General features: G+C 41.0%; 1 protein-coding gene across 1 annotated transcript in view; it reads right to left on the minus strand.

Annotated features, from left to right (window-relative positions):
* Positions 1–4,202: 4,202 nt before the first annotated feature.
* Positions 4,203–24,597, minus strand: part of LOC140494481 (scaffold attachment factor B1-like) — an 81,691-nt gene continuing 61,296 nt past the window's right edge. Inside the window, exons 15-18 of the mRNA XM_072593698.1 lie at positions 24,000–24,097; positions 13,239–13,351; positions 9,908–9,980; positions 4,203–4,524 (exon numbers count right to left, since the gene is read on the minus strand). Coding sequence (XP_072449799.1) covers positions 4,395–4,524; positions 9,908–9,980; positions 13,239–13,351; positions 24,000–24,097 — 414 coding nt within the window. The 3' untranslated portion in view covers positions 4,203–4,394. The remainder of the gene's footprint in view (positions 4,525–9,907; positions 9,981–13,238; positions 13,352–23,999; positions 24,098–24,597) is intronic.

Raw genomic sequence — 24,597 nt, forward strand, 5'->3', positions numbered from 1 at the left:
AAATCAGTACTAAGAGGCCTGGAAAATAGAATTACTGCGGTTGTTCAATGAAAAGGAGCAAAAGACGTTTTGGGCTTTCTTCAGTGAATCAAGGCTAAAAATCACAACACCAGGTTATATTCCAACAGGTTTATTTGGAAGCACAAACTTTCGGAGCGGCATCCTTTGTCAGGTAGCTAGTGGGGCAGGATCATAAGACACAGAATTTATAGCACAAGATCATAGTGTCATCCAACTGATGTATATTGAACGAACCTAGATTGCTGTTGAGTCTTTCATCTTTTAGAATGGGTTGCAGGTTTCGATTCATTAATCAGTGAGTACCAGAACTTCTATCAAGTCATATTCCCAAAGATAACTTAAGGTTTTATATATAAAAAAAGTGACATCTCCGCTCAGACAATGCCTTAAAGATGTGAGGTTAGAATCTATGTATATCCCAATCTTGTGAGAGATTGGTTCTGTTTCCAAAGTAGGAATTTATAAAATGTCACATGGATTGACGGTCTACAGATTGTATACTTTTGAGCACACGCTCTCTCTCTCTGACATACACCCCCTACATTCACATTCTCTCAGAGGCTGATACTCCATCACACCCATGCACACACTACCATGTGCACGCATGCATACACTCCTCTCCCCACACGCATGCATACACTCCTCTCCCCACACACATACATACACTCCTCTCCCCACACACATACATACACTCTCCCTCACATACATGTGCATACACATACAAGTCAATAGGGTGAATTTGTATTTGCAGATGCATTCTATTTTGTTCAAAAAATACACAACCTGGAGGCAATCTATGTGACATTTTATAAATTCCTACTTTGGCAAGAGAACCAATCTGACATGATTGGGATATGGACAGACTCTAACCTCACATCTTTAAGGCATTGTCTGAGCGGAGATGTCACTTTTTTTATATATAAAACCTTAAGTTATCTTTGGGAATATGACTTGATAGAAGTTCTGGTACTCACTGATTAATGAATCGAAACCTGCAACCCATTCTAAAAGATGAAAGACTCAACAGCAATCTAGGTTCGTTCAATATACATCAGTTGGATGACACTATGATCTTGTGCTATAAATTCTGTGTCTTATGATCCTGCCCCACTAGCTACCTGACAAAGGATGCCGCTCCGAAAGTTTGTGCTTCCAAATAAACCTGTTGGAATATAACCTGGTGTTGTGATTTTTAGCCTTGATTCACTGAAGAAAGCCCAAAACGTCTTTTGCTCCTTTTCATTGAACAACCGCAGTAATTCTATTTTCCAGGCCTCTTAGTACTGATTTTAAATTAATGACTGGGATATCTGTCTTTTCTGATTTTTAGTGAGTAACTTAGGATTCTCTTGAGCTATACATAAGTAGCATTGTGCACCAGCTCACTACTTAGTTAATTGTTCAGGATGTAATAAGTCAATTGCTCCCTATCAGCTGTCGCTTCAATGTTCGGTTTTGAGAACATCCCAGTCTGACTCAGTCCTTGTGGAAAGAAACAAGACTGGGATGAAGGAGGAAGATTTTGAAATAAGTGACAGGATTTTGTCAAGGGAGTGAAGGCAATTACCAGTGAAGCTGGAACTACCTACCTAACGAGGGAGCGGCTCCGAAAGCTTGTACTTACAAATAAACCTACTGGACTATAACCTGGTGTTCTGCGATTTTCTTTAACTTTGTCCAACCCAGTCCAATACCAGCACCTCCACATTCAGTGAATAAGCTTGTGGAATCTAACACCTATCTGTAATAAGTAAATTTCTACAGAATTCCGATCAAACGTCACACACCTCTGACAGTTTATTCTGCTTCTTTCCCCCACAGGTACTGCCAGACCAGCTAATTACCCCCAAGCTCTTTGGGCTGTGATAAATGGTGTCAGTTCTTGAGTGAGACCTGAAGTTTCACAGTTGAATTTGGAAGCTTCTAAGTATGATGATCGAAGTACAATCTACAATTCACGTACCCAGCTGGCCAAAATCTAGATGATGATGATACAACAACTTACACTTACATAGGACAGGTAACAACAACAAGAGAGGAAGATAAGCTCCAATCAAGAGAAGACAGCTGGAGTGGTGACAAAAAGCTTGGGTAAAGGCCATGGGTAACACAGGCTGGATTGCAGAGAGGTACAGGATGGGCCAGGAGAGGGGGAAGATGAGAATTAATCAAACCTAAAAACATGGATCACTTGTCCTGAACTGAGGTAGGCAAACAGAAAAGACTATTTCAGCTAAAAAAATGGCATCTTCTAGGAAGATAACGAATTTGACAAAAAGTCACCTTTTTATTGAGGGACTAAAGCAGGGAGTTGCAGAAAATGGTTGGTTCAGACTGGAGGTACATATACAGAGCAATTCTTCAGCATCAGCAGATACGTGACATCCATTTTTATGCCCTGGGCGTGGTTGTGAAGAGCAGAGTTTGCACGTTAGCAAACATGAAAATGTGGTAATACGGAGGATAGCAACAGACTTTAGGACCTTCACTTCAGTTGAAACAGACTCATGTAAATGAAAATTAATGCACAGAATTGAGATCTGATGCATTTTGGTTGGAGAAACACGATGTAATAAAATTATACCATGTAGATGAAGTGGCGTAGGTCAGAAAAGCCTAGGAGTGAGGTTTGAGGTCTTTGAAGATTGCTCAGGAAAATCTAGTGGATATTGGAAAAGCACACAGTATCCAGAGTAATACACTCAGCAGAAGAGTTTAAGAAGTTATACTCAACCTTTATAAATGAATATTTAGGCTTCAACTGAAGCAACACAATCAATTTTGTAAAATGGATGTCAGGGCTTTTGAAAGGATACAGAACAATATTACCTGAATTGTACCAGTGATGTGGAATTATAGCTACATGAGGTGGTAGGAAAAGCAAGAGATGTTCTCTTTAATGCAGAGAAGGGAAACAGAAAATGCAATAGATGCTCATGATGATTAAAGGATCTGATTGTGTAAATAAGGGTGGCAATCGGAGGACATTAAAAGAATTGTAGAGGGGACGCTTCTCTCTGTGCAAGTTACATCATCTACAGTTTTGCACAAAAGTGCAGTGAAATCAATTGAATATTAAATTTGAATGGGGATTTGTATATATACTTACAACTTGCAGCATCTTGGGAATCAGCAGAATCGGTCAAATAGCTAAAACTCAGGAGTACGATGGCCAGAATGTCCATGACTGGGCAGAGAGAACTTTCGTACAAAGTGAAAACTGGATCACTCCAGTTTATGTTTGTGATAAACAAAAGTTTCTAGGTCATCGTAAATGGAACTGTTAAAAACAAATGGTTTGATCATGAATGACCTTGCCAGTGACGACAACTCCCTGCACAAAATGCAGCAAGGACTCCAGGGGTACAGAGGGAAATGGAAACTTACACTAGTAAAGTATTTACAAGTATATGGTGCCCAGTTTTTTCTCATTAGGATTTATATATAATTTCAGTATTTAAAACAAAAGTTAGAGTAGAAAGGAGCACGATGAAGCATGCATGTACAGTGAAAAGAGACAAGGAAGTAGTTGGTCTTTGCAGTTGCTGAAAAAAGCAAGGGGTCACTGTGTGAAGCATGTGCACATACATCAACTTCTTCACAATCCTGTGATCAACTGTACCCTCTGAACTTCAATCCAAGAGTGTTTCGAAACTTTATGCTTCTTGCTTCTGGGAAAAATAACTTGGACTTTTGAAATTTGATTTATAGATAGTTTTTTTTAAGAATGCGAATGAGTTGTGATTGTAAAATACAATATGGAATACTTTTACTTGCTTCTAGTTAGGCAAAGAAGATGGTGAAACTGGGTTACCATTGTCCTTCACTGAAGGTCAGGCAGAATGAAAACAAAAGGACCCTTTGGAAAAGGTTTGGCAATCAGACTATTCAACGTTCATTTCAAAATGCAGAATGTATATAAAAATAAGAAACAGTCGCAACACATTCCTTACTTACCTACATGGTTATTTAGGACATGTTTATTTTCTTCAATCAATATGCTGATGTGATTTCCACATGACGTGTTGGTATATTACTAAGGAAAAATTAAAGACTACACAGATATTCCCAGCTACTGGAATTTGAAAGGTTTATGATCTTGTCTGATATTTGAGGAAAACCATAGGAGAATTCACGTAAAATCATGAACTAGCAGGTTAGATAACTTCAAACAGGTTGGGTAGAAAAAGACAAAAAGGACAAGTTTTATTGATTCTTTGTCAAGACAAGCACATTTAAGAAAATTAATTACAAAATGAGAGCTAGTCACATTCAAACATTCAGTTTAAATACTTCAACGCAAACAAAAAGGTGACTACAGAATCTGAAAACATATTAAAAATATTTCCTTCATATGAAGATAGTGAAACGTTTTAGTAGGGACGCTGGTAACCTCCAGAAGCATTTCCTCCTGACATGTTTAGTCCTGACATCATCTGGCTTGAGCGGTTATCAAATGCCATAGAGCCTTGCTGGTAACCTCCTTGCATGTAGTTTCCTTGACTGTGAAAACCAAAGATTACAACAGTTATTTATAAAGCTGAAAAGACAAAACAAGTTCTCCTGTAATCTAAGGATGTTTGTAATAAGTAGCAAGAGTGAAGGTTTGACATGCCCAGAATCCGAGGACATGCCTTCCAGAAACGACCGACAGAAACCTTTACTGAATATAGTATAAATTGCTTGTTCCCATTTCTGTATTAATGCTAACACCACACTGGATCCATCTACTGTCAAATCTATTCCCGGCATTGTCTGAAATAATTCGCCTGCTGATTTATTTAATTTCCTGCTAAATTTTGCGGTTAATTCAGCTTCAAATAAGACTCAGTCATGCATCGCTGGTCTAATAATCTTATTCAATTTCTTGCTGTATTCAATCTTTTACTTTGAGTCTTACTCTTACACCCTCTTGCTATAGCTTGACAGCAATGGAATTCATCTTTTTTCTATTTCTTCACCCAAATTCAAACTCTGGACAATTATTAGTTTCCCTCAGCTTTCCTGGTAACAGATTCCTAGTTTTACCCTGGTTCCTTATTATAACATTCAACCTCACCCCACACTTCTGGGAACCTGAAGGTTCCTTCATTGTGATATATATAGAGCTATGATAGATGAGGCTCCTTTCAGGCAGATCACTATGACCCACAGTCCATGTGTGGTGCGAGTGTGCTTGTGATGAACATCATAATGGGCTTCAGAGTGTGCAGCAATGGGAAGAACATGTGACTGGATAGGATGGAAGAACCCTTCAACCAACAAGGCTCCATATGGTCATCGTATCTGGTTCTCCTTGTGACAGGGAAATGCTGCAGAGCGATCTTTGCATGGGGCATGATGAGGATTCCACACTGAACTAGACAGAAAGAGCTAAACATGCTTTTAATACAGACCCTAAATTACTGTGAGAAAGGGATGGAACAAGAATTAACAGGAGAAGGCTGTAAAGATTAGAGAAGCTACTAACAGCAACCTTTAACAGATTTGTTATGTACTGCCATCCAGTGGCTTGTTGTGGTGCTGTACACTGACAGATACAGAGGGGAAAAAAGGCATCAAATAGTATCTTACCATTCCAAACATCAGTAGCAGCACCAGTTATAAGTACAATTGGTGCTGAAAATAACTGTTGATAGTTTTGAGACTGCATGACTGTGGTCATCTGAAAGCATCCTGAAATGTAATGCTGAGACCTATAGTTTTTATAGCAAGTATGATAGGATGATTTATTTATCTTTTTAAATAAAGTGGAAAGGTGGTAAGGAAAAGCCAGGGAAGTACAGACCAGTAAGCTTGACAGTGGTGGATAAGTTGTTGGGGGAATCCTGACAGACAGGATTTGCGTGTATTTGGAAAGGCAAGGACTGATCAGGGATTGGCAACATGGCTTTGTGCGTGGGAAAATCAAGTCTCATCAACTTGATTGAGTTTTTTTTGAAAAGTAACAAAGAGGACTGATGAGGACAGAGCGGTAGACATGATCTATATGGACTTCAGTAAGGCGTTTCACAAGGTTCCTTATGGTAAGTAATCTAATCTAACCTATCTAGTCCTGTTAGAATATTATAAGACTCTGTGACATTCCCCCTTGACTGGTTTGAACTCCAATGAAAACAATCCTAACCGAGTCAATCTCCCTCATCCATCAGTCCCATCACCCCTGGGATCAGGCTGGCAAACGTTTGCTGTACTCCCTCGAGAGCAAGAGCATCCTTCCTCAGAAAAGGAGACCAAAACTGCACACTATATTCTAGGTGTGGCCTCACCAAGGCCCTGTATAACTACAACACCACATCCAGGCTTCTGGACTCAAAACCTCTCACCTGGCAGAGTTAGAGAGTGGGAATAAAGAAGCAGTTTGCAGGAATGGCAGCTGGTGAGTAGTGGAGTGCCAGAGGGGTGTATGTTGGGATCGTAGTTATTCACGTTATACATGAACAATTTATTGAAGGAACCAAGGGCATTGTTGTTAAGCCTGCAGATTGGGCAAGGTTGAGGAGGGAGACAGGTGGGGGAAGGTTGAGGAGGGAGACAGGTGGGGGAAGGTTGAAGAGGGAGACAGGTGGGGGAAGGTTGAGGAGGGAGACAGGTGAGGGAAGGTTGAGGAGGGAGACAGGTGGGGGAAGGTTGAGGAGGGAGACAGGTGGGGGAAGGTTGAGGAGGGAGACAGGTGGGGGAAGGTTGAGGAGGGAGACAGGTGGGGGAAGGTTGAGGAGGGAGACAGGTGGGGGAAGGTTGAGGAGGGAGACAGGTGGGGGAAGGTTGAGGAGGGAGACAGGTGGGGGAAGGTTGAGGAGGGAGACAGGTGGGGGAAGGTTGAGGAGGGAGACAGGTGGGGGAAGGTTGAGGAGGGAGACAGGTGGGGGAAGGTTGAGGAGGGAGACAGGTGGGGGAAGGTTGAGGAGGGAGACAGGTGGGGGAAGGTTGAGGAGGGAGACAGGTGGGGGAAGGTTGAGGAGGGAGACAGGTGGGGGAAGGTTGAGGAGGGAGACAGGTGGGGGAAGGTTGAGGAGGGAGACAGGTGGGGGAAGGACTTGGGTAGGCTAAAAGAGTGGGCAAGGAAGTGACTGATGGAATGCAATGTGGGAAAGTGAAAGGTTATGGTCTTTGGTGGGAATAATAGAGGCATAGACTATTTTCTGTGTGGGAAAAAGTTTTGGAAATCTGAAGCACAAATGGACTTTGAAGTCCAAGTTCAAGATTCTCTTAAGGTTAAAATGGGAGGCTTAGTTGGCAGTTAGGAAGGGAAATACAACGTTAGCACTGATTTCAAGAGGGCTAAAACACAAGAACAGAGACATACTGCCTAGATTGTCTAAGACCCTGGTCAGACTGCATTTGGAACATTATGAGCAGTTTTGAGCCTGTATTCAAGAAGGGATGTATTGGTGTTGGAAGGTACTAGAGGAGGTTTTAGAAGAAATTTGACTGGGGAGGTGGCAGGCAAATTCTGATTGAAACTTACAGAATACTGATAGGCCCAAATAGTGTGGACATGGACTAGATGCTTCCTCCAGTAGGAGAGACTAGGACCTAAGGGCACACCTCAGAGTGAAGGAATGTCCCTTTAGAACTGAGAGGAGGAGGAATTTCTTCAGCCAGAGGGTGGGTAAATTACAGAACTCATTGCCGTAGATGGCTGTGGTGGCCAAATCATTAGTGTACTTAACACAAACACTGATAGGTTCTTGATTGGTAATGGGTTTGATGGTTACAGGAGAAAACAGGAGAATGGGTTTGAGAAATGTATCAGCTGTGATTGAATGGAGGAGCAGAATCAATGGGCTGAATAGCCTAATACCATTCCGAAATCTTCTCGTCTACTCAAAACCTCAACCATTACCAAATTCTGTCCACTCTCTGGGTAACTGCCAGGGAAATTAGATAAACGCACGGGAAACTATAGAAGGCAGTGGTGTGAGCAAGTAAACCAAGAGGATGTTTGCATCAAGCAGAAACACATGAAATGCAGTTTCTGCATGTTTAAATGCTATGTAATACTATCATTCAGCCCTTTCTTTACCCACACCAGTGTTTGACCTTGGATTATTTGGGATTTAAATAATCAGTATGAACAAATGTGGCACTCTATCCTGTGCTTTTAAAATGGTCTACATTTGATAATTTTAACACCAAATTTGTTAAGGGGGATTTATTCTTTACAGATCTGTATTAACAATCTGCACTGACTTGGTTTATCTCTTTGAAGAAGTGTTACAGTTTCCATCCTCTTCAGTACAATTTCTCAAATGTGAGAGTGAATTGCTGTGCAATGGACTACTAGGCGCTCTTATCAAAGCATCTTATCCAGGTTCTAATCATAATTGTGAAAAAGTTCAACAATACAGGGAGAGTGCGAGCAACTAGGCAGCATATGACAGCATTCTAACAACTTCTGAACTTCAGGAAAAATTATATCGATGGGAAAGGTTCACTTCAAGAAGTATGTCTCATTATTTTCAGAATCATTTCATATTTTACATGCCTGTGATGCCGTTCAATTATGTTTAGGGTGCACATCAAGGTTTTGCTACAGACTGACAACACAAGCTTTTATCAGAAGTCGGCTCTCCTGCTCCTCGGAGCTCCCCCACCACCTCTCACCCCATTCACTGACCTATCACCATCACCCTCTATCTATCTACCTACTGCCTTCTCAGCTACCTCACCCCCCCAACCCAACCCAACCCTCCTATTTATCTGTCAGCTCTCTACACACCTCTGACCCACATTCCTGATGAAGGGCTTATGCCCGAAACATCGATTCTCCTGCTCCTTGGATGCTGCTTGACCTGCTGTACTTTTCCAGCACCATACTTTTCAAACTTCTCAGTGGTCAGCTCAGCAATACATTTCACAGGCACCAATTCTGTTGTAGAATTAACTATCATCTGCAGTTATGTCACACAACTCAGCCAACTGCCCAATACTGAAGCTGATTACCTTGGCTACCAATGTCATGTTCATGGTTTGCCTTAATATATTACTGTGCTCTTGAAACAGGGAGTAAATTTGCAAGAATGTATTCAGCTGCAAGGGGGGGGACTAGATATGCATGTAGTAGTGGAGAATAGGTGTCTATTAACACTGATTCAAGGAGAAAGAGCAGAGTCACTTTACAGAATTGACATGTAGATATAGCAAGCCTTCAGCAGGACAGAACAAAGTCTTCAAACTCAGTCAGGGAGAAAACAAAAGACAGGCAGTGGGAATGAAATGCCCTGGGAAGTGCTCCTAAATAAAAAGATTATTTTCCTTTGAACTGATTGGTCTATGCCTTGACATGTTTAGCTTAGAAGAGCAATAAAAAGCTCTGGACTGTGTTGCAAACTGCTTTTGTTTCACTACAGGTAAACATGGCCCACACCAAACCAATGTCTGCCATCATAGGTTTTGAGGGTAGTGTTGGAAAACAGCATATAATATGCTCACACAGACTTAAATCCAGCTCATTCTGAACCACATTACAATTATTTCTGATCGACGTGATGGTTCAATATAAAGTTAAACTAGAACTTGGTTAAATGTAGAGTGAGAGATCATTTGACATGAACAAATATCAAAATGACAAAATTGCAGTTGCATAGAAAAATCTATAGAAATTACAATTCCTATTTCAAATCACAGCAAAGCTGTCCTGGATGAAACACGTGCTTACATAATAGAAAACATTTAGACTGGCAATTAGAAGAAATGAAACGGTAAATACAGGAAGCTTTAAATCTGGTTGTGTTTATCCACATAGCCCAATTCAAATAAAGGTCATTGATCGAAACTTTATCAAATCAGCCTCCAAAAAGACAGGTGTCAGTGTTTTTACTGAGATATTAGTTGGTTTACATTTTTCTGAAGTGCAGCTAAGATGTGGTTTTGGGCTACTTACTTTTGCATTCCTCCTCCTCCTCTCTGCATATTGTAACTTGTCCCAGATGGGCCAGACATGCCCCGATCGCCACCTGCAACAGCAATGGGTTAGTGATGAAGCTTTCACATCTCAATTCATCATGGAAAAAACACCGAGCACTTCAGGAAATATACAAGACAGGGAATGATCAATTACACCCACATCAACCAAGGCCTAACTACAAAATTCTAGCTTTTACCAGTATATTTCAACCCATTTCACATTTTGTTACACAATACATTATGAACTTAATAATCTTTTACCTCAAGAATTACTGTTGCAAACATCTTTTGTACAGATTATATGATCAGATCTACTACCAGCCTTGCAACTGAAATCCTCTCAAGGATACACAATTAAATTAAAATCTCTGGGTTGGTGCAGAAGAGATTCCAGGTGCAGTATTCACCCTGTACAGGAGATTCCAGGTGCAGTATTCACCCTGTACAGGATATATATCCACTGGATACTAAAGCAACATATGCCAACAAGTTATGTGGAATCACACACTTGCATGACAATAGTATTGCAGATGGACAGTCATACACACAGCTGCTAGTTGCCAAGTTATAAAACATGCACAATTATACCAGTTCATTTTAATCTGAAGTTTAAACTCCCTGTATAGAGGCAGAACTGTAGCTGTGAGGGGATTTAATCACCATTCTTCATTCTAGATTCTACATGTGTAGAAAAAATTTTAATTGCCCATTTGATCCAATCCCAGTTCCCATTAGATAGATTTCCCAGACTGTCATCAACTGCTGATTTACCAAGAACTCCAGACTTCAACATTCCAGGATATCTGCAGCACTGTCTTGCTGGTGGGCAACACAGATTTTCAATCAGTTGGGATGTAATGTCAAAAATGCTGCACTCTCATGTCTGTTGTTGTGAAGTTGGGTACAGTAATTCTAGACTGGGAGGTAGGAAATTATAATTTGGTGTTTGTTAAATTGTAAAATACTGGGGATGGGGTGGCATTGTGTGGTCCAGTTAAACAATGGGGTTTCTTTTCTGGGCTTACAGATTTAAAATGCTAGTTCACGAAGAGCCCGAACTGCAACATTTATATCAAAAAGCCGAAAAGTTAGGCCAAACAGCAGTTTTTTACCAGGACAACAAATTTTTGAATTTAGCCAATGTGAAGTAGGCACTTGATGCCAAAATCTTATTAAAGTTAAATCTGATGGCTTTGACAACATAGGACCAATCCAATTGTAAGAAATATTAATACGCCATCACTGGTATGAAAGAAAGGGGTAGTTGGACAGAGCGAACAGCCCTCAGCTTGCACTCTCTCTCTCTCAAAATTGGTTTTCTCACTCATTTACGTATTAGAGAAAACACTCTAAATAAAGACATTCCTGACAGAAGAATTACAGGGAAGGCACAGATCATTCCAAAAGATGTGACCTGTCTGGAATTTCAAGAGACTAAATTCTATTTTTTGTTATATAAGAGGAAATTCTATTTATTGGGACAGTATACCATTAGATTCTTGTTTAATTCTAGAATAGTTAGTTAGAAGGGATTTACTCGGTTTATTAATAGTTTACTTAAGTTATTCACTGTTAGAGTTAGATGAATAAATTGTTACTTGTTGATTTTAAAGTGAGTGTTATTTTATTTAACTACTAGAAGTTGCTAAAAGGCAGTTTACCCCACTGTTCACACTCTTTTTACAGATTATACTACTCTTCTTTGGGTGTTTTGGTTTTAATTCCCAGAGGGGGTCACCTCCACTTTATAACTGTCATGGCCAATATTCTTCCCTATTCTGATAATCCGTATCTCAGAATAATAAAAAAGCAACATATTATCTAAATGGCATGAGATTGCAGAGTTCTGAGACACAGATCTTGGTATTCTCATGCATCAATTGCAGAAAACTAAAATGCAGGTTCAACAAGTAATCAGGAAAGCTAACTCTATGTTGTGTGTTACTGCAAAAGAAACTGAATGCAAGAATAGGGAGGTTGTGTTCCAGTAATACAGGGCATTGGTGAGACCACATCTGGAATACCATATACAGTACTGATCACCATACTTATAGAACGCTGGAAGCAGTTTGAAGAAAGTTTATTCAACTAATAGCTGGAAGCAGTGGACTGCCTTACAAAGAAAGGTTAGATAGGCTAGGCCTGTATCCTCTGGAGTTTAGTAGAGTCAGAGGTGACTCAATTGAAAATTGAAGATCCTGAGGGGACTTTAAGGTGGATGGGGACAGGATGCTTTCTCTTGTGGAAAAAACTAGAATAAGGGGTCATAATTTAAAAACATAGGGTCAGCTATTTAGACAGAGATGAGGAAACGCCTTTTCTCTTAAAGGGTCGAGTGTCTTTGGAATTCCCTTCCTCAAAAGGCAGTGGATGCAGAATCCTTAAATATCCTTTCAGGGCAGAGACAGATTGATTCTTGATTACTAAGGTAATGAAATATTATCACGGGTACACAGGAATACAGTTGAGGTTCAAATCAGATTAGTTATGATCTTACTGAATAGAGGAGAAGCTTGAAGGGCTGAGTGGCCCACACTTATTCCTCACTCATATGTTCTCCTGTACCCTATGTTAATTCACTTGTGGTTCAGATAATACTATTAACATTGAAGTTCTTAATTTAGCTCACAGCCACTGAATGCCTACAAAGAACTTCCTTCCTAGTCCTACATTGTTGGCACCCATGTGGACCGCTACAACCTAGATCTTCCCCTCTCCACCCCAAGTTCCTATGCATCCCAGAGCAAATATCCTGAACACTGGCACTGAGTAGGCATCACAGCTATCCAGACTCATGCACATAGCTGCAAAAACAAAAAAGTGTCGACCCGCTGACTATTCTGCCTCACACTTCTAGGATACCCTGCTTAACCTGACCTATATGGATGGCATACAGCACTACCTGACCATGGTCAGTTCGTTCATCCTTGCAGCCTTACACCGATTCATAACTTTTTGAATTTACCTACCACTAGAGATGTTAGGCCATTCCATCTTATAAGTCTCTAACGTTGAAATAGTTCCCAAGTCACACTTCACATTCTTTAAATGATCACTTCAAATCTATATGCTCTAGCAACCAGCTTACTGACCAGTGGGAATAGTCGATTCACATTTAACTCAAATGTTCCAATTTTCAGAACACTGAGATCACTTTCCCTTTTAACCATTAAAGATGATAACTACTGCTGAGTACTAATCATGTCTTCAGGAATATGAAGCTGTAGAATTTGTCTTAGAGATGGAATAAGTATGAAAAACACTTTTATTAAACTACTCAGAAACATAATTTGACTGTTAAGTTTTACTTTGCCAATGATCTCTTGACATCAGTCCACTATCAACACTTCCTTGCCAGGATCGATCCTGAAATCCACTCATCTTCCGGCTCCGGTCAGTGTTCCAATCTCGGTTCAAGGGGCTGAGAAAGGAAAAGTAATAATCTCATCATAAATGCGAATCAGAGTTGAGAAGCTGTATGTGTAAAGTCACAGCCTCACACCACTAAAGACAAAAATTAATAGCAAGAAACAAAGTGAGACAATTAATCTGCAAATGATTAATTAATGTACTTCAGAAATAGAGGATCTTTAAAGGTCTGGTGAAAGGTTTGGCACTGCTCTTTTTGCCACTGGAGGTTAACCAGTTACTCATTTGACAGGCCCAAAAACATGATGGTGACTTTTTTGTGGGCTTGAAGTGGAAAAAAAACATCAGTGATAGGAAATTGAATGTTTTTTCCTTATTGCTTAACTTTCAGCTTGTCAACTTTCTTTGCCTCTGAATCATACTGTTGAAGGGATAACTGTCTCTGAATTTATTTTGCTCTGTGACATGACTCTAAATTCCCCTTTTTATTTATTGATATACTTTGGTGACATGCATGGCAAACACTCTCATCTGTCATGGTTGTGAAAAGATATTAATTTTCTTATTCTGTGTGGAAGCTGTACATTTTTCGTTTTCTTTTAGATGCCCTACGTTTATCATTCATCATGTGTGCTTCACCTTGTAGTCTGTGACATCATTCTGAAGGTATAAAATGAAAAAGAGTGTTTAAGATAAACATTGGTCCTTTAGAGGACGAGAACTGGAGTTTAATGGGAAATTGCCGAAGTGTTGAACAAGTATTTTGAGATAGTCTTCACAGTGGAAGACACAAATAACATGCCAATAATTGCTAAAGGGATGGAGTTTAAAAATAGGGAGGTTATGCTGCAGCTATATAGAGTGCGGGTGAGGTCACACCTGGAGTACTGCGTATAGATTTGGTCTCTTTACTTAAGAGCGTACTGCCACTGCAGGGATGAAGAGGTGGTTAACTGGGTTGATACTGGAATTGAGAGGGTTAGCATACGAGAGATTGAGTAGGCCAGGACAATACGCATTGGAGTTTAGAAGAATGAGGGTTTACAATGAATGATCTTACAGAAACATATAAAATTATGCAGTGAATAATGAGGGTAGGGTCAATCAGGAATTGTGGAGGGAATCAGAAGAAATAGGGAAGGTCCTTAATGAATACTTTGCTTCAGTATTCACTACTGAGAGGGACCTTAATGTTTTTCAGGACAGCATGTAACAAACTGATATGCTCGAACAGGTTGATGTTAGAAAGGAGGATGTGCTGAAAACTTTGAAAAACATAAGGGTAGATATATCCCTTGGGCCAGACAGGATATAACTTCAGTTGCTACAGGAAGCAAGGGAAGAGATTGCTGCGCCTTCAGCAATGATCTTTGCATCCTCACTGCACACTGGAGTAGTGATGACGATTGGAGGAAGGCAAATGTGATTCCCTTGTTCAAGAGAGGGAATAGGGATAACCCTGGGAATTACAGACAAGTCAGTCTTACGTCCGTGGTGGTACAGTATTGGAGAAGGTTCTGAGAGACAGGATTTATGATTACTTGAAAAACCATCGCTTGATTACAGATAATCAGCATGGTTTTGGGAGGGGCAGGTCATCCATCACAAACCTGACTGAATTCTTTGAGGATGCGACAAAACATATTGATGGAGGTAGAGCAGTTGATGTGACGTACATTGATTTTAGTAAGGCATTTGATAAGGTTCCCCATGGTAGGCTCATTCAGAAAGAAAGGAGGCACGGGATACAGGGAAATCTGGCTGGCCCATAGAAGACAGAGGGTGATGGTAGTTGTAAAGTATTTAGCTTGGAACTTGGTGACCATCAGTGGTGTTCCGCAGGGACTTCTGCTCTTTGTGATTTTTATAAATGACTTAGATGAGGAATTGGCAGGATGGGTTAGTAAGTTTGCTGATGATACGAAGGTTGGTGGAGTTGTGGATAGCATGGAGGGCTGCTGTAGCTTGCAAGGGGACATTGACAGGATTCAGAACTGGGCTGAGAAGTGGCAGATGGAGTTCAACCTGGAAAAAAGTGTGAAGTCATTCACTTTGGAAGGTTGAATTTGAATGCAGAATAGAGGGTTAAAGGCAGGATTCTTACCAGTGTAGGGGAACAGAGGGATTTTGGGCTACATGTGCACAGATCCCTCAAAGTTGCCACCCAGGTTGATAGGGTCATTAAGGCAGCATATGGTGTGTTGGCTTTCATTAGCAGTGGGATTGAGACTAAGAGCCACAAGGTCATGCTGCAGCTCGAAAGAGCCCTGGTTAGGGCACACTTGGAATATTGTGTTCAGTTCTGGGTCCCTCATTAAAGGAATGATGTGGAAGCAGAGAGGGTGCAGAGGAGCTGCCTAGATTCGAGGGGAAGTCTTATGAAGAACGATTAAAGGAGCTAGGGCTTTTCTCATTGGAGTGAAGGAGGATAAGAGGTGACTCGATACAGGTGTACAAGATGTTGAGAGGGATAGATAGAGTGGATAGCCAGAGACTTTTTCCCATGGTGGAAATGTCTATTACGAGTGGGCATTATTTTAAGGTAACTGGAGGAAGGTTTAGGGCAGATGTCAGAGGTAGTAGAATCAGATACATTAGGGACATTTAAACGACTCTTGGATACACACACGATAGATAGTACAATGAAGGGCGTGAAGGTTAGTCTGATCTTAGAATAAGATCAAAGGCCGGCACAACATAGAGGGCCGAAGGGCCTGTACTGTGCTGCACTTTTCTACGTTCTATGAAGTGAATTGCTCAAGTAAGTCAGAGGATGGCCATACAGAGATGGCAGGAAGTGATCACCATGTACTCAAAGTATCACTGCATGAAATGTGAGCACAGAAACAAATGTGTCAAATCATACTGATGACACTGAGGAGGAAAAGCAATCACTGGCTGATTGATCAAATGAAGATAGATTAGCGAGTTGGACTTAGAAATAACAAGTGAAATTCAATGTCAACATGATGTGGTTAAGGAAGGGAAGTAAATATTAAAACTATTAAATAGATTGAAAGGATGGAGGAAAAAAGCTCAACATTTTTTTTAAAAGGAAAATTGTATTTGACTAACCTTTTTGGATTGATGAAATACCAGGGATGGGCAAGGGTAATGAGACTGACATCTAGCATGTAGCATTTGATGAAGTCATAACAGACTTGTCAGCACAACTGATGCATATGTACTTAACAGTGGCTGCATGAACACACAAAGGGGCAGAAAACAAAGTGCTGGTAAATAGTTGCTTTTCATAAGGGAGAGAGCACAGGAGAGAGGGAGAGTGAGGTGTTGCTGCTACTGGGCTGAACTGGGCAGACCCTACTGAATGGGCCGATGCACAAATGATTAAATTTAACACAAATAAGTCTGCTTTAAATAATTCAAAGAAAAGAAGGAAGTACATGTAGAATAATATAGTTTCAACAGTGTGGGACCAGGGCCAAGTGAGGGTGTAATGTAAAAAATTAAATTGTGCTATCTCTTTGGATATTAATGAAATATTAAATGCTTTCTTTATTCAGTGCCTCACTTTGACCCAACTTTGCATGCCTGTGAAGAGGATCAAAGGGGGTCACCTAACTTATACTGTACTGTGCTGAATCAATTTGGTTGCTTGTTCACAGAAGTTGGTGTGTTGCAGTTCCATCAAGTGTGTAAGAATCTGAAGAGTAAAAGAACCTAACAAGGGTGCAGGGCCACAATCTTTCAAGATGGCAGGGCAAGCTCAGAAGGTTGTTACAAAAGCATATGGCTTTGTCTGGCTTTATAAAGTGGAGTTAAACGTATGAGACCAAGGCAATGTTAGTAAACCTGGGGGGGGAATGAGTCCAGAACTAGACTCAGTCTCATTATGGTAAAAACAATGACTGCAGATGCTGGAAACCAGATTCTGGATTAGTGGTGCTGGAAGAGCACAACAGTTCAGGCAACATCCAAGTAGCTTCGAAACCTGATGAAGGGCTTTTGCCCGAACGTCGATTTCGAAGCTACTTGGATGCTGCCTGAACTGCTGTGCTCTTCCAGCACCACTAATCCAGAATCAGTCTCATTACGTCTCAGCTACGGTATGGGTTTCACTCTTGGCACCACTCTTTAGAAAGGATAAGAAACAGATTTTAGAGGTGTAAGCCATTTGGCTCTTTCAGGCTGCTGTGCCATTCAAAATGGTCATGTCTGATCATCCAGCCTATTCCCACTTTTGCCCTTTAACCTTAAATCACTTAAGCCCCCAGAGGTACATCATACTCTGTGAAAACATTCAATACTGCTGTCTCAACTGTTTTCCATGGCAGAGAATCGCACAGGTTCACCACTCTCTGGATGAAGAAATTTCTCAAGTCTATCCTAAAAGATCAACCCCTTAATAAGAGACTGTGACCACTAGTTTTGAACAATTCAGTCATACAAAACGTTGCTGCATCTACTCGACCTAATCCTGTTAGAATAGGATTTGTTAAGGGAAATACGTCGGGCTTTTGTATTAAAAATTGGCAAGTCATTTTGCAGCTGCACAGAAATTAAGTTAGGCCACATTTGGAAGACAGCGTGCAGTTCTGGTTGCCACACTACAAGGAAGAAATGAAGACTTTGGAGAGGGTACAAAAATGGATTGCCAGGATCTTGCCTGGTTTGGAGACTTTTAGCTGTGAGGAGAGATTAGACAAACTTGGTTTGTTTTAACTTGGATGAAGGACAACTTGATAGAAGTTTACAAACTTATGAGACACGTGGATAGAATGGATAGTTGGAGTCTTTTTCTGAGGCTAGAGACGTCAATTACTGGGGGCCAGAAAGTTTCATGAAGAAGGTAGTACACTTAAAGGAGATGTGAGGGACAAATTTTTCCACAGTGTGTTAAGTATCTGGAATGTGCTGGCAAAGGCATTTTAGCAACGTATGTAGCTCAATTAAATTTCTTCTCCTTCTTCTAAATTAGAGAAACATTCATACTAACCTACTCAATCTCTCTTCATCTCAGACACCTAAATGATCCAGTCGCTCCCTGTACCATCCCAGGAACCAGTCCGGTAAACCTTTTTTGCACTCCCTAAAATAATCTTCCTCAGATAGAGACCAAAACTGCACACAATATGGCAGGTGTGGTCTTACCAATGCCCCAGACTGTTAGAGCAAGAGAGCCCTGATTCTGTAATTAAATCCCCTCACTATATAACCTTTGGATTACGCGTGGTGCAACGTGCTAGTCAGTTCAGAAATAAGAAAATAGGAGAGCTGAATGTGTGGCTCATGAGATGGTGCAAGAGGGAGGATTTTAGATTCCTGGATCACTGGAACTGTTTTTGGGAAAGGTGGGAACATATGCAAACATGACTGTCTCCACCTGAATCACATTGCAACCAACATCCTTGCAGGTAGATTTGTTGGTGCTATTGGGAAGAGTTTAAACTAGTCTGACAAGGAGAGTGAACACAGAATATCAATGAAACTGAGACACATCATGCTACAGCAAAAGTGAGCTCAGTTATATTGAGTGTAGAGAGACTAATGCAAGGCTGGGTGGTCTTAACTTTAATGCTAGAAGTGTAAGAGGTAAGACTGATGGGGTAGTGGCATGGATGGACTCATGGAAGTATGATATGGAGGAGGAAAGGGCTGGATTGGCAACTCAACATTCCAGGGTATAGGATCTTTAGGTGAGGGTCTAAAAAGGGTGGTGTTGTTGTACAATTAATGAAAGAGTCAAATACTACAATAAGGAGAGATGATATATTGGAAGGGTCTTCAAACAAGAGTTTGTGGGTCGAACTTTGGAATGTTAAGAGGGCAGCTGCTTTATTGGTAGTGTATTACAGATCCCCAAAGAGTCAGTGGGACAAAGAGGAGCCAAACATATGAAAGGTTCACTGAGGTGTGTAGAGGGAATTTCAACTTTTTCAACAAACTGGGATAGTCATACTGCTAAGGGTTTAGACGGATTGGATTTCTTGAAATATATTCAGGGGAGTGTTTGTACCAATACACAGAAGGCCCAACAAGGGATGGTGGAGAGCTGGATCTGGTTCTGGGGAAACAAGTTGGGCAAGTGTTCAATGTGGCAGTGGGGGAACATTTTAGCAATAGTGACCACAACACAGTACATTCAAGTTTGTTCTGATCATGGACTGGGAGCAGCTCCTTGCAGCTAAGTCTAGAGCGGACCAATAGGGAACATTCATAAAGGAGCAGGGGAGAGGACAGGTCCAATATGTACCCTTTAGAAAGAAATGCAGGAGCAATACATTCAGTGAGCCCTAGATGTCCAGGTTAATTCAGCACTGGATGGAGGAGGAGCAGGGCTTTTAGCAAGTCCAAAGGCAGCAATTCAGCTGCAGCCCTGCAGAAGTATAGCAAGTGCAAGGAGAGAACATAAGAAAGTAATGAGAAGAGCAAAAGGTGGATATGAAAAAGGACTTGCGAACAGGATTAGGGAGAATCCTAAGATATTCTATAAATATATTAAAAGGAAGAAGTTATGAAGAACTTGGATAGTTTGACATTGGAAATGGGGAAATCCTGGTGGCTCTGTGGGGCTTAAAATCAGAGAAATGCCTGGCCCAGGTGAATTGCATCCCACACTGCTATGGGAGGCGAGGCAGGAAATTGACAAAAATTTATAATTCCTCTCGAACCACAGGGGGAAGTTCCCGAGGATTGAAGGATGACTAATAAGTTTCCACATTTTAAGAAGGGTGTCACAGATGTACAGCACAGAAACAGACCCTTGGTCCAACTAGTCTATGCTGACCAGATACCCTAACCTAATCTATTCCTATTTGCCAGCACTTAGCCCATATCCCTCTAAACCCTTCCTATTCGTATACCCATCCAAATGCCTTTTAAATGCTGCAGTTGTACCAGCCTCCTCCACTTCCTCTGGCAGCTCATTCCATATATGTACCATCCTCTGAAAAAGTTGCTCCTTAGGTCCCTTTTATATCTTACCCCTCTCACCCTAAACATATGCCCTGTAGCTCTGGACTCCACTACTCCAGGGAAAATACCTCGTCTGTTTATCCTATCCATGCCCCTCATGATTTTATAAATCTCGACAAGGTCACCCCTCAATCTCCAACGCTCCAGGGAAAACAGCCCTAGCATATTCAATCTCTCCCTCAAATCCTCCAACCCTAGCAACATCCTTCTAAATCTTTTCTGAACCTTTTCAAGTTTCACAAGGAGATCTGAATTGCACACAATATCCCAAGTGGCCGAACCAATGTCCTGTACAGCCACAACATGACCTCCAAACTCCTGTACTCAATACTCTGACCAATAAAGGAAAGCATATCAAACACCTTCTTCACTACCTTATTTATCTGTGACTCCACTTTCAAGGAGCTATGAACCTGCACTCCAAGGTCTCTTTGTTCAGCAACACTCTCTAACCTTACCATGAAGTATAGAAGTCCTGATCTGATTTTGCTTTTCCAAAAGGCAGCACCTCACATTTATTTAAATTAAACTCCATCTGCCACTCCCTGGCCCATTGGTCCATCTGATCAAGATCCTGTTACTCTGAGGTAATCTTCATCACTGTCCACTACACCTCCAATTTTGCTGTCATCTGCGAACTTACTAACTATATCCCCTATGATCACATCCAAATCATATATATAAATGACAAAAAGTAGTGGACCCAGCACTGATCCTTGTGGCACTCCACTAGTCACAGACCTCCAGTCTGAAAAACAACCCTCCACCACCACCCTTTGTCTTCTACCTTTGAGCCAGTTCTGTATCCAAATTACTAATTCTCCCGGTATTCCATGAGATCTAACCTTGCTAACCAGTCTCTCATGGGGAACCTTGCCGAACGCCTTCCTGAAGTCCATAAGATCACCTCCACCGCTCTGCCCTCATCAATGTACTTTGTTACTTCTTCAAAAAACGCAATCAAGTTCATGAGGCATGATTTCCCACGCACAAAGCCATGCTGACTATCCCGAATCAGTCCTTGCCTTTCCAAATACACGTACATCCTGTCCCTCAGGATTCTCTCCAAGAATTTGCCCACTACCGACATCAGGCTCACCGGTCTATAATTCCCTGGCTTTTCCTTACAACCTTTCTGAAATAGTGGCACCACGTTAGCCAACCTTCAGACTTCTGGCACCTCACTTGTGACTATCAATGATATACCTATCTCAGCAAGGGGCCCAGCAATCACTTCTCTAACTTCCCACAGAGTTCTTGGGTACACCTGATCAGGTCCTGGGAATTTATCCACCTTTATGTGTTTCAAAACATGCAGCACCTCCACCTCTGTAATATGGACATTTTTCAAGATGCCATCATCTATATCCCCACATTCTACATCTTCCATGTCCTTCTCCACAGTAAATACTGATGCAAAATACTCGTTTAGTATCTCCCCCATCTCCTGCGGCTGCACACAAAGGCTGCTTTGCTGATATTTGAGTCGTCCTATTCTCTCCCTAGTTACCATTTTGTCCTTAAATGTATTTATTAAAAAACCCTTTGGATTCTCCTTAACCCTTTTTGCCAAAGCTATCTCATGTCCCCTTTTTGCCCTCTTGACTTCCCTTTTATGTATATTCCTACTGCCTTTATACTCTAAGGATCCACTTGATCTCTCCTGTCTCTACCTGACATATGCTTCCTTCTTTTTCTTAACCAAACGCTCAATTTCTCTAGTCATTCAGCATTCCCTATACCTACCAGCCTTTCATTTCACCCTAATAGGAATATCCTGTCTCTAGACTCTTATCTCATTTCTGAAGGATTTTCCTGCCGTCCCTTTACCTGAGAACATCTGCCCCCAATCAGCGGTTGAAAGTTTTTACCTAATACCATCAAAACTGGCCTCCCTCCAATTTAGAACGTCCACTTTTAGATCCAGTCTATCCTTTTTCATCACTATTTTAAAACTAATAGATGAACCATGAAATTACAGACCCTGAGTGTCATGTCAGTGGTGGAGAAAGTACTGGAGAAAAATTCTGAAGGAATGAATAGATACCCATTTGGAAAGGAATAGGTTCATGAGGGAAAATTAGCATGCTTTCATTTTTTAAAAATTTGCCCCTTCACTGTACCCGTGTGTCGTACAGGGTTTATCATCAAAGAAGATTGGGCTTAGACTGTAGATACGAAGCAAATTCCCTTGTGGGGCTTATCTGTGTTCCGTTAAATTATTAATAATAAATTGTTAATTTCTGTTCAAGTTAGAAGCTTGGTATCCAAGATCCGTTATTTGTAAAGTTAATTATTTGGATGTGAGCATAAGAGGTACAGTTAGTAAGTTTGCAGATGACACCAAAATTTGAGGTATTGCGGACAGTGAAGAAGGTTACCTTAAATTACAAAAGGATCTTGACCAGGTGAGCTAAATTGGCTGAGAAGTGGCAGATGGGGTTTAATTCAGATAAATGAGAGGTGCTGCATTTTGGAAAAGCAAATCTTAGGACTTATACACTTAATGGTAAGGTCCTAGGGAGTGTTGCTGAACAAAGAGACCTTGGAGTGCAGGCATAGCTCCTTGAAAGTGGAGTCATAGGTAGATAGGATAGTGAAGAAGGCATTTGGTATGCTTTCCTTTATTGGTCAGAGTATTGAGTACAGGAGATGGGAGGTCATGTTGCGGCTGTACAGGACATTGGTTAGGCCACTGTTGGAATATTGCGTACAATTCTGGTCTCCTTCCTATCGAAAAGATGTGGTGAAACTTGATAGGGTTCAGAAAAGATTAACAAGGATGTTGCCAGGGTTGGAGGATTTGAGCTATGGGGAGAGGCTGAACAGGTTGGGGTTGTTTTCCCTGGAGCGTTGGAGGCTGAGGGGTGACCTTATAGAGGTTTACAAAATTATGAGTGGCATGGATAGGATAAATAGACAAAGTCTTTGCCCTGGGGTCAGGGAGTCCAGAACTAAATTGCATAGGTTCAGGGTGAGAGGGGTAAAATATAAAAGGGACCGAAGGGGCAACATTTTCACGCAGAGGTTGGTACATGTATGGAACGAGCTGCTAGAGGGAGGATGCTGGTACAATTGCAACATTCAAAAGGCATCTGGATATGGGCTGGGTGCTGGCAGGTGGGATCAGATTGGGTTGGGATATCTGGTCAGCATGGATGGGTTGGACCAAAGGGTCTGCTTCCACGCTCTATGACTCTAGTTAGGAACAATTGAGAAATTTTGAGGGTCATGGAATGCTTTAATTTCATTGTGTTGTGAATCTATTGAGAGTGAGGCTGTTTTGGTTTAGCTTGTGATCCCTATGTTGTAACAACACAGACTGTTCAAATTCCTGTACTACTTCTAGGCTGTAAATGAGGTGAAGATTTCTGGTTTACCTTTCACAAAGTGGGGCTAATTAAAACCCTTTTCGTTCCAACTTTCATGAATAACCCATTTTTCAGTTCCTGAAGTAGCCCCTTTGTTAGATGCTGAGTGTCAAAATAGCTCATGCTGCTTGTCTCAACTCAATCCAACCAAGTTCTGTCACATTGTCAATAAACAGGAGTCAAATGTGGAAACCAAATTCAATACTTTCCACATCCCCTGGAAGAATGAAGTGATTTCAGTGCTTCTAACGATGTTTGCTTAAGATCTGCTGGCCAGTAAGCAAGGGTGGTCTGTGTGATTCATTGTCACAATTTATTTGCTTGGAGAATAATCAGAAACAGGGATACCCATGTCTTCCAAAAGATCTTAAAAGTAAACTAAAAGTGTTTTACCTATCATCATAACGCCTTTTCAGACTCTGTTCATAGCGTATCTCACGGCACAGCTCTTCCTTCTCGCGACGTATTCGTTCTTGTTCTCGCCTCCTCTCCTGCAGGAGAGGGATACAACAGTGCTGTAAATGAACATGTTTCACAGGGGTATCTCCTCAAAGCTAACCTGATAGCTGAACCATAGCATTTTCATTCGGATTAATGTAGAATTTATTGTTACTGGTTTGATATTTCTACGTGACCAATTAATTCCAGGAGTCGTCTTAGTGCAAGTAACTCAGTAATATGCTCATCTTTAATGATTTCCCAATCTTCCTTTCTTCTCATTCACTTTATGATGGTGTTGGCTCACGTTTTGGAATAGTTACAGATACCCACATTCTTGTCCGAGCTACCAACTTTATGAATATTGCTGAAACAAAAGTTGTTTTTATTAAATTTTTCACCTTGTAATCATCAGTACAAAAGCAAGAATACCAAATTTCAATAGATCACTCAAATATATAGAAGACAAAAAGGGTGAGAACTTGTTGGCAAGCCAACTTCTCATCTCCATTGAAATAAATTTTACTGGGCTCCTTCAGTCTTATAGTCAATG

Source organism: Chiloscyllium punctatum, chromosome 24 (assembly GCF_047496795.1).
Source record: "Chiloscyllium punctatum isolate Juve2018m chromosome 24, sChiPun1.3, whole genome shotgun sequence".
Classification (NCBI taxonomy): Eukaryota; Metazoa; Chordata; class Chondrichthyes; order Orectolobiformes; family Hemiscylliidae; genus Chiloscyllium; species Chiloscyllium punctatum.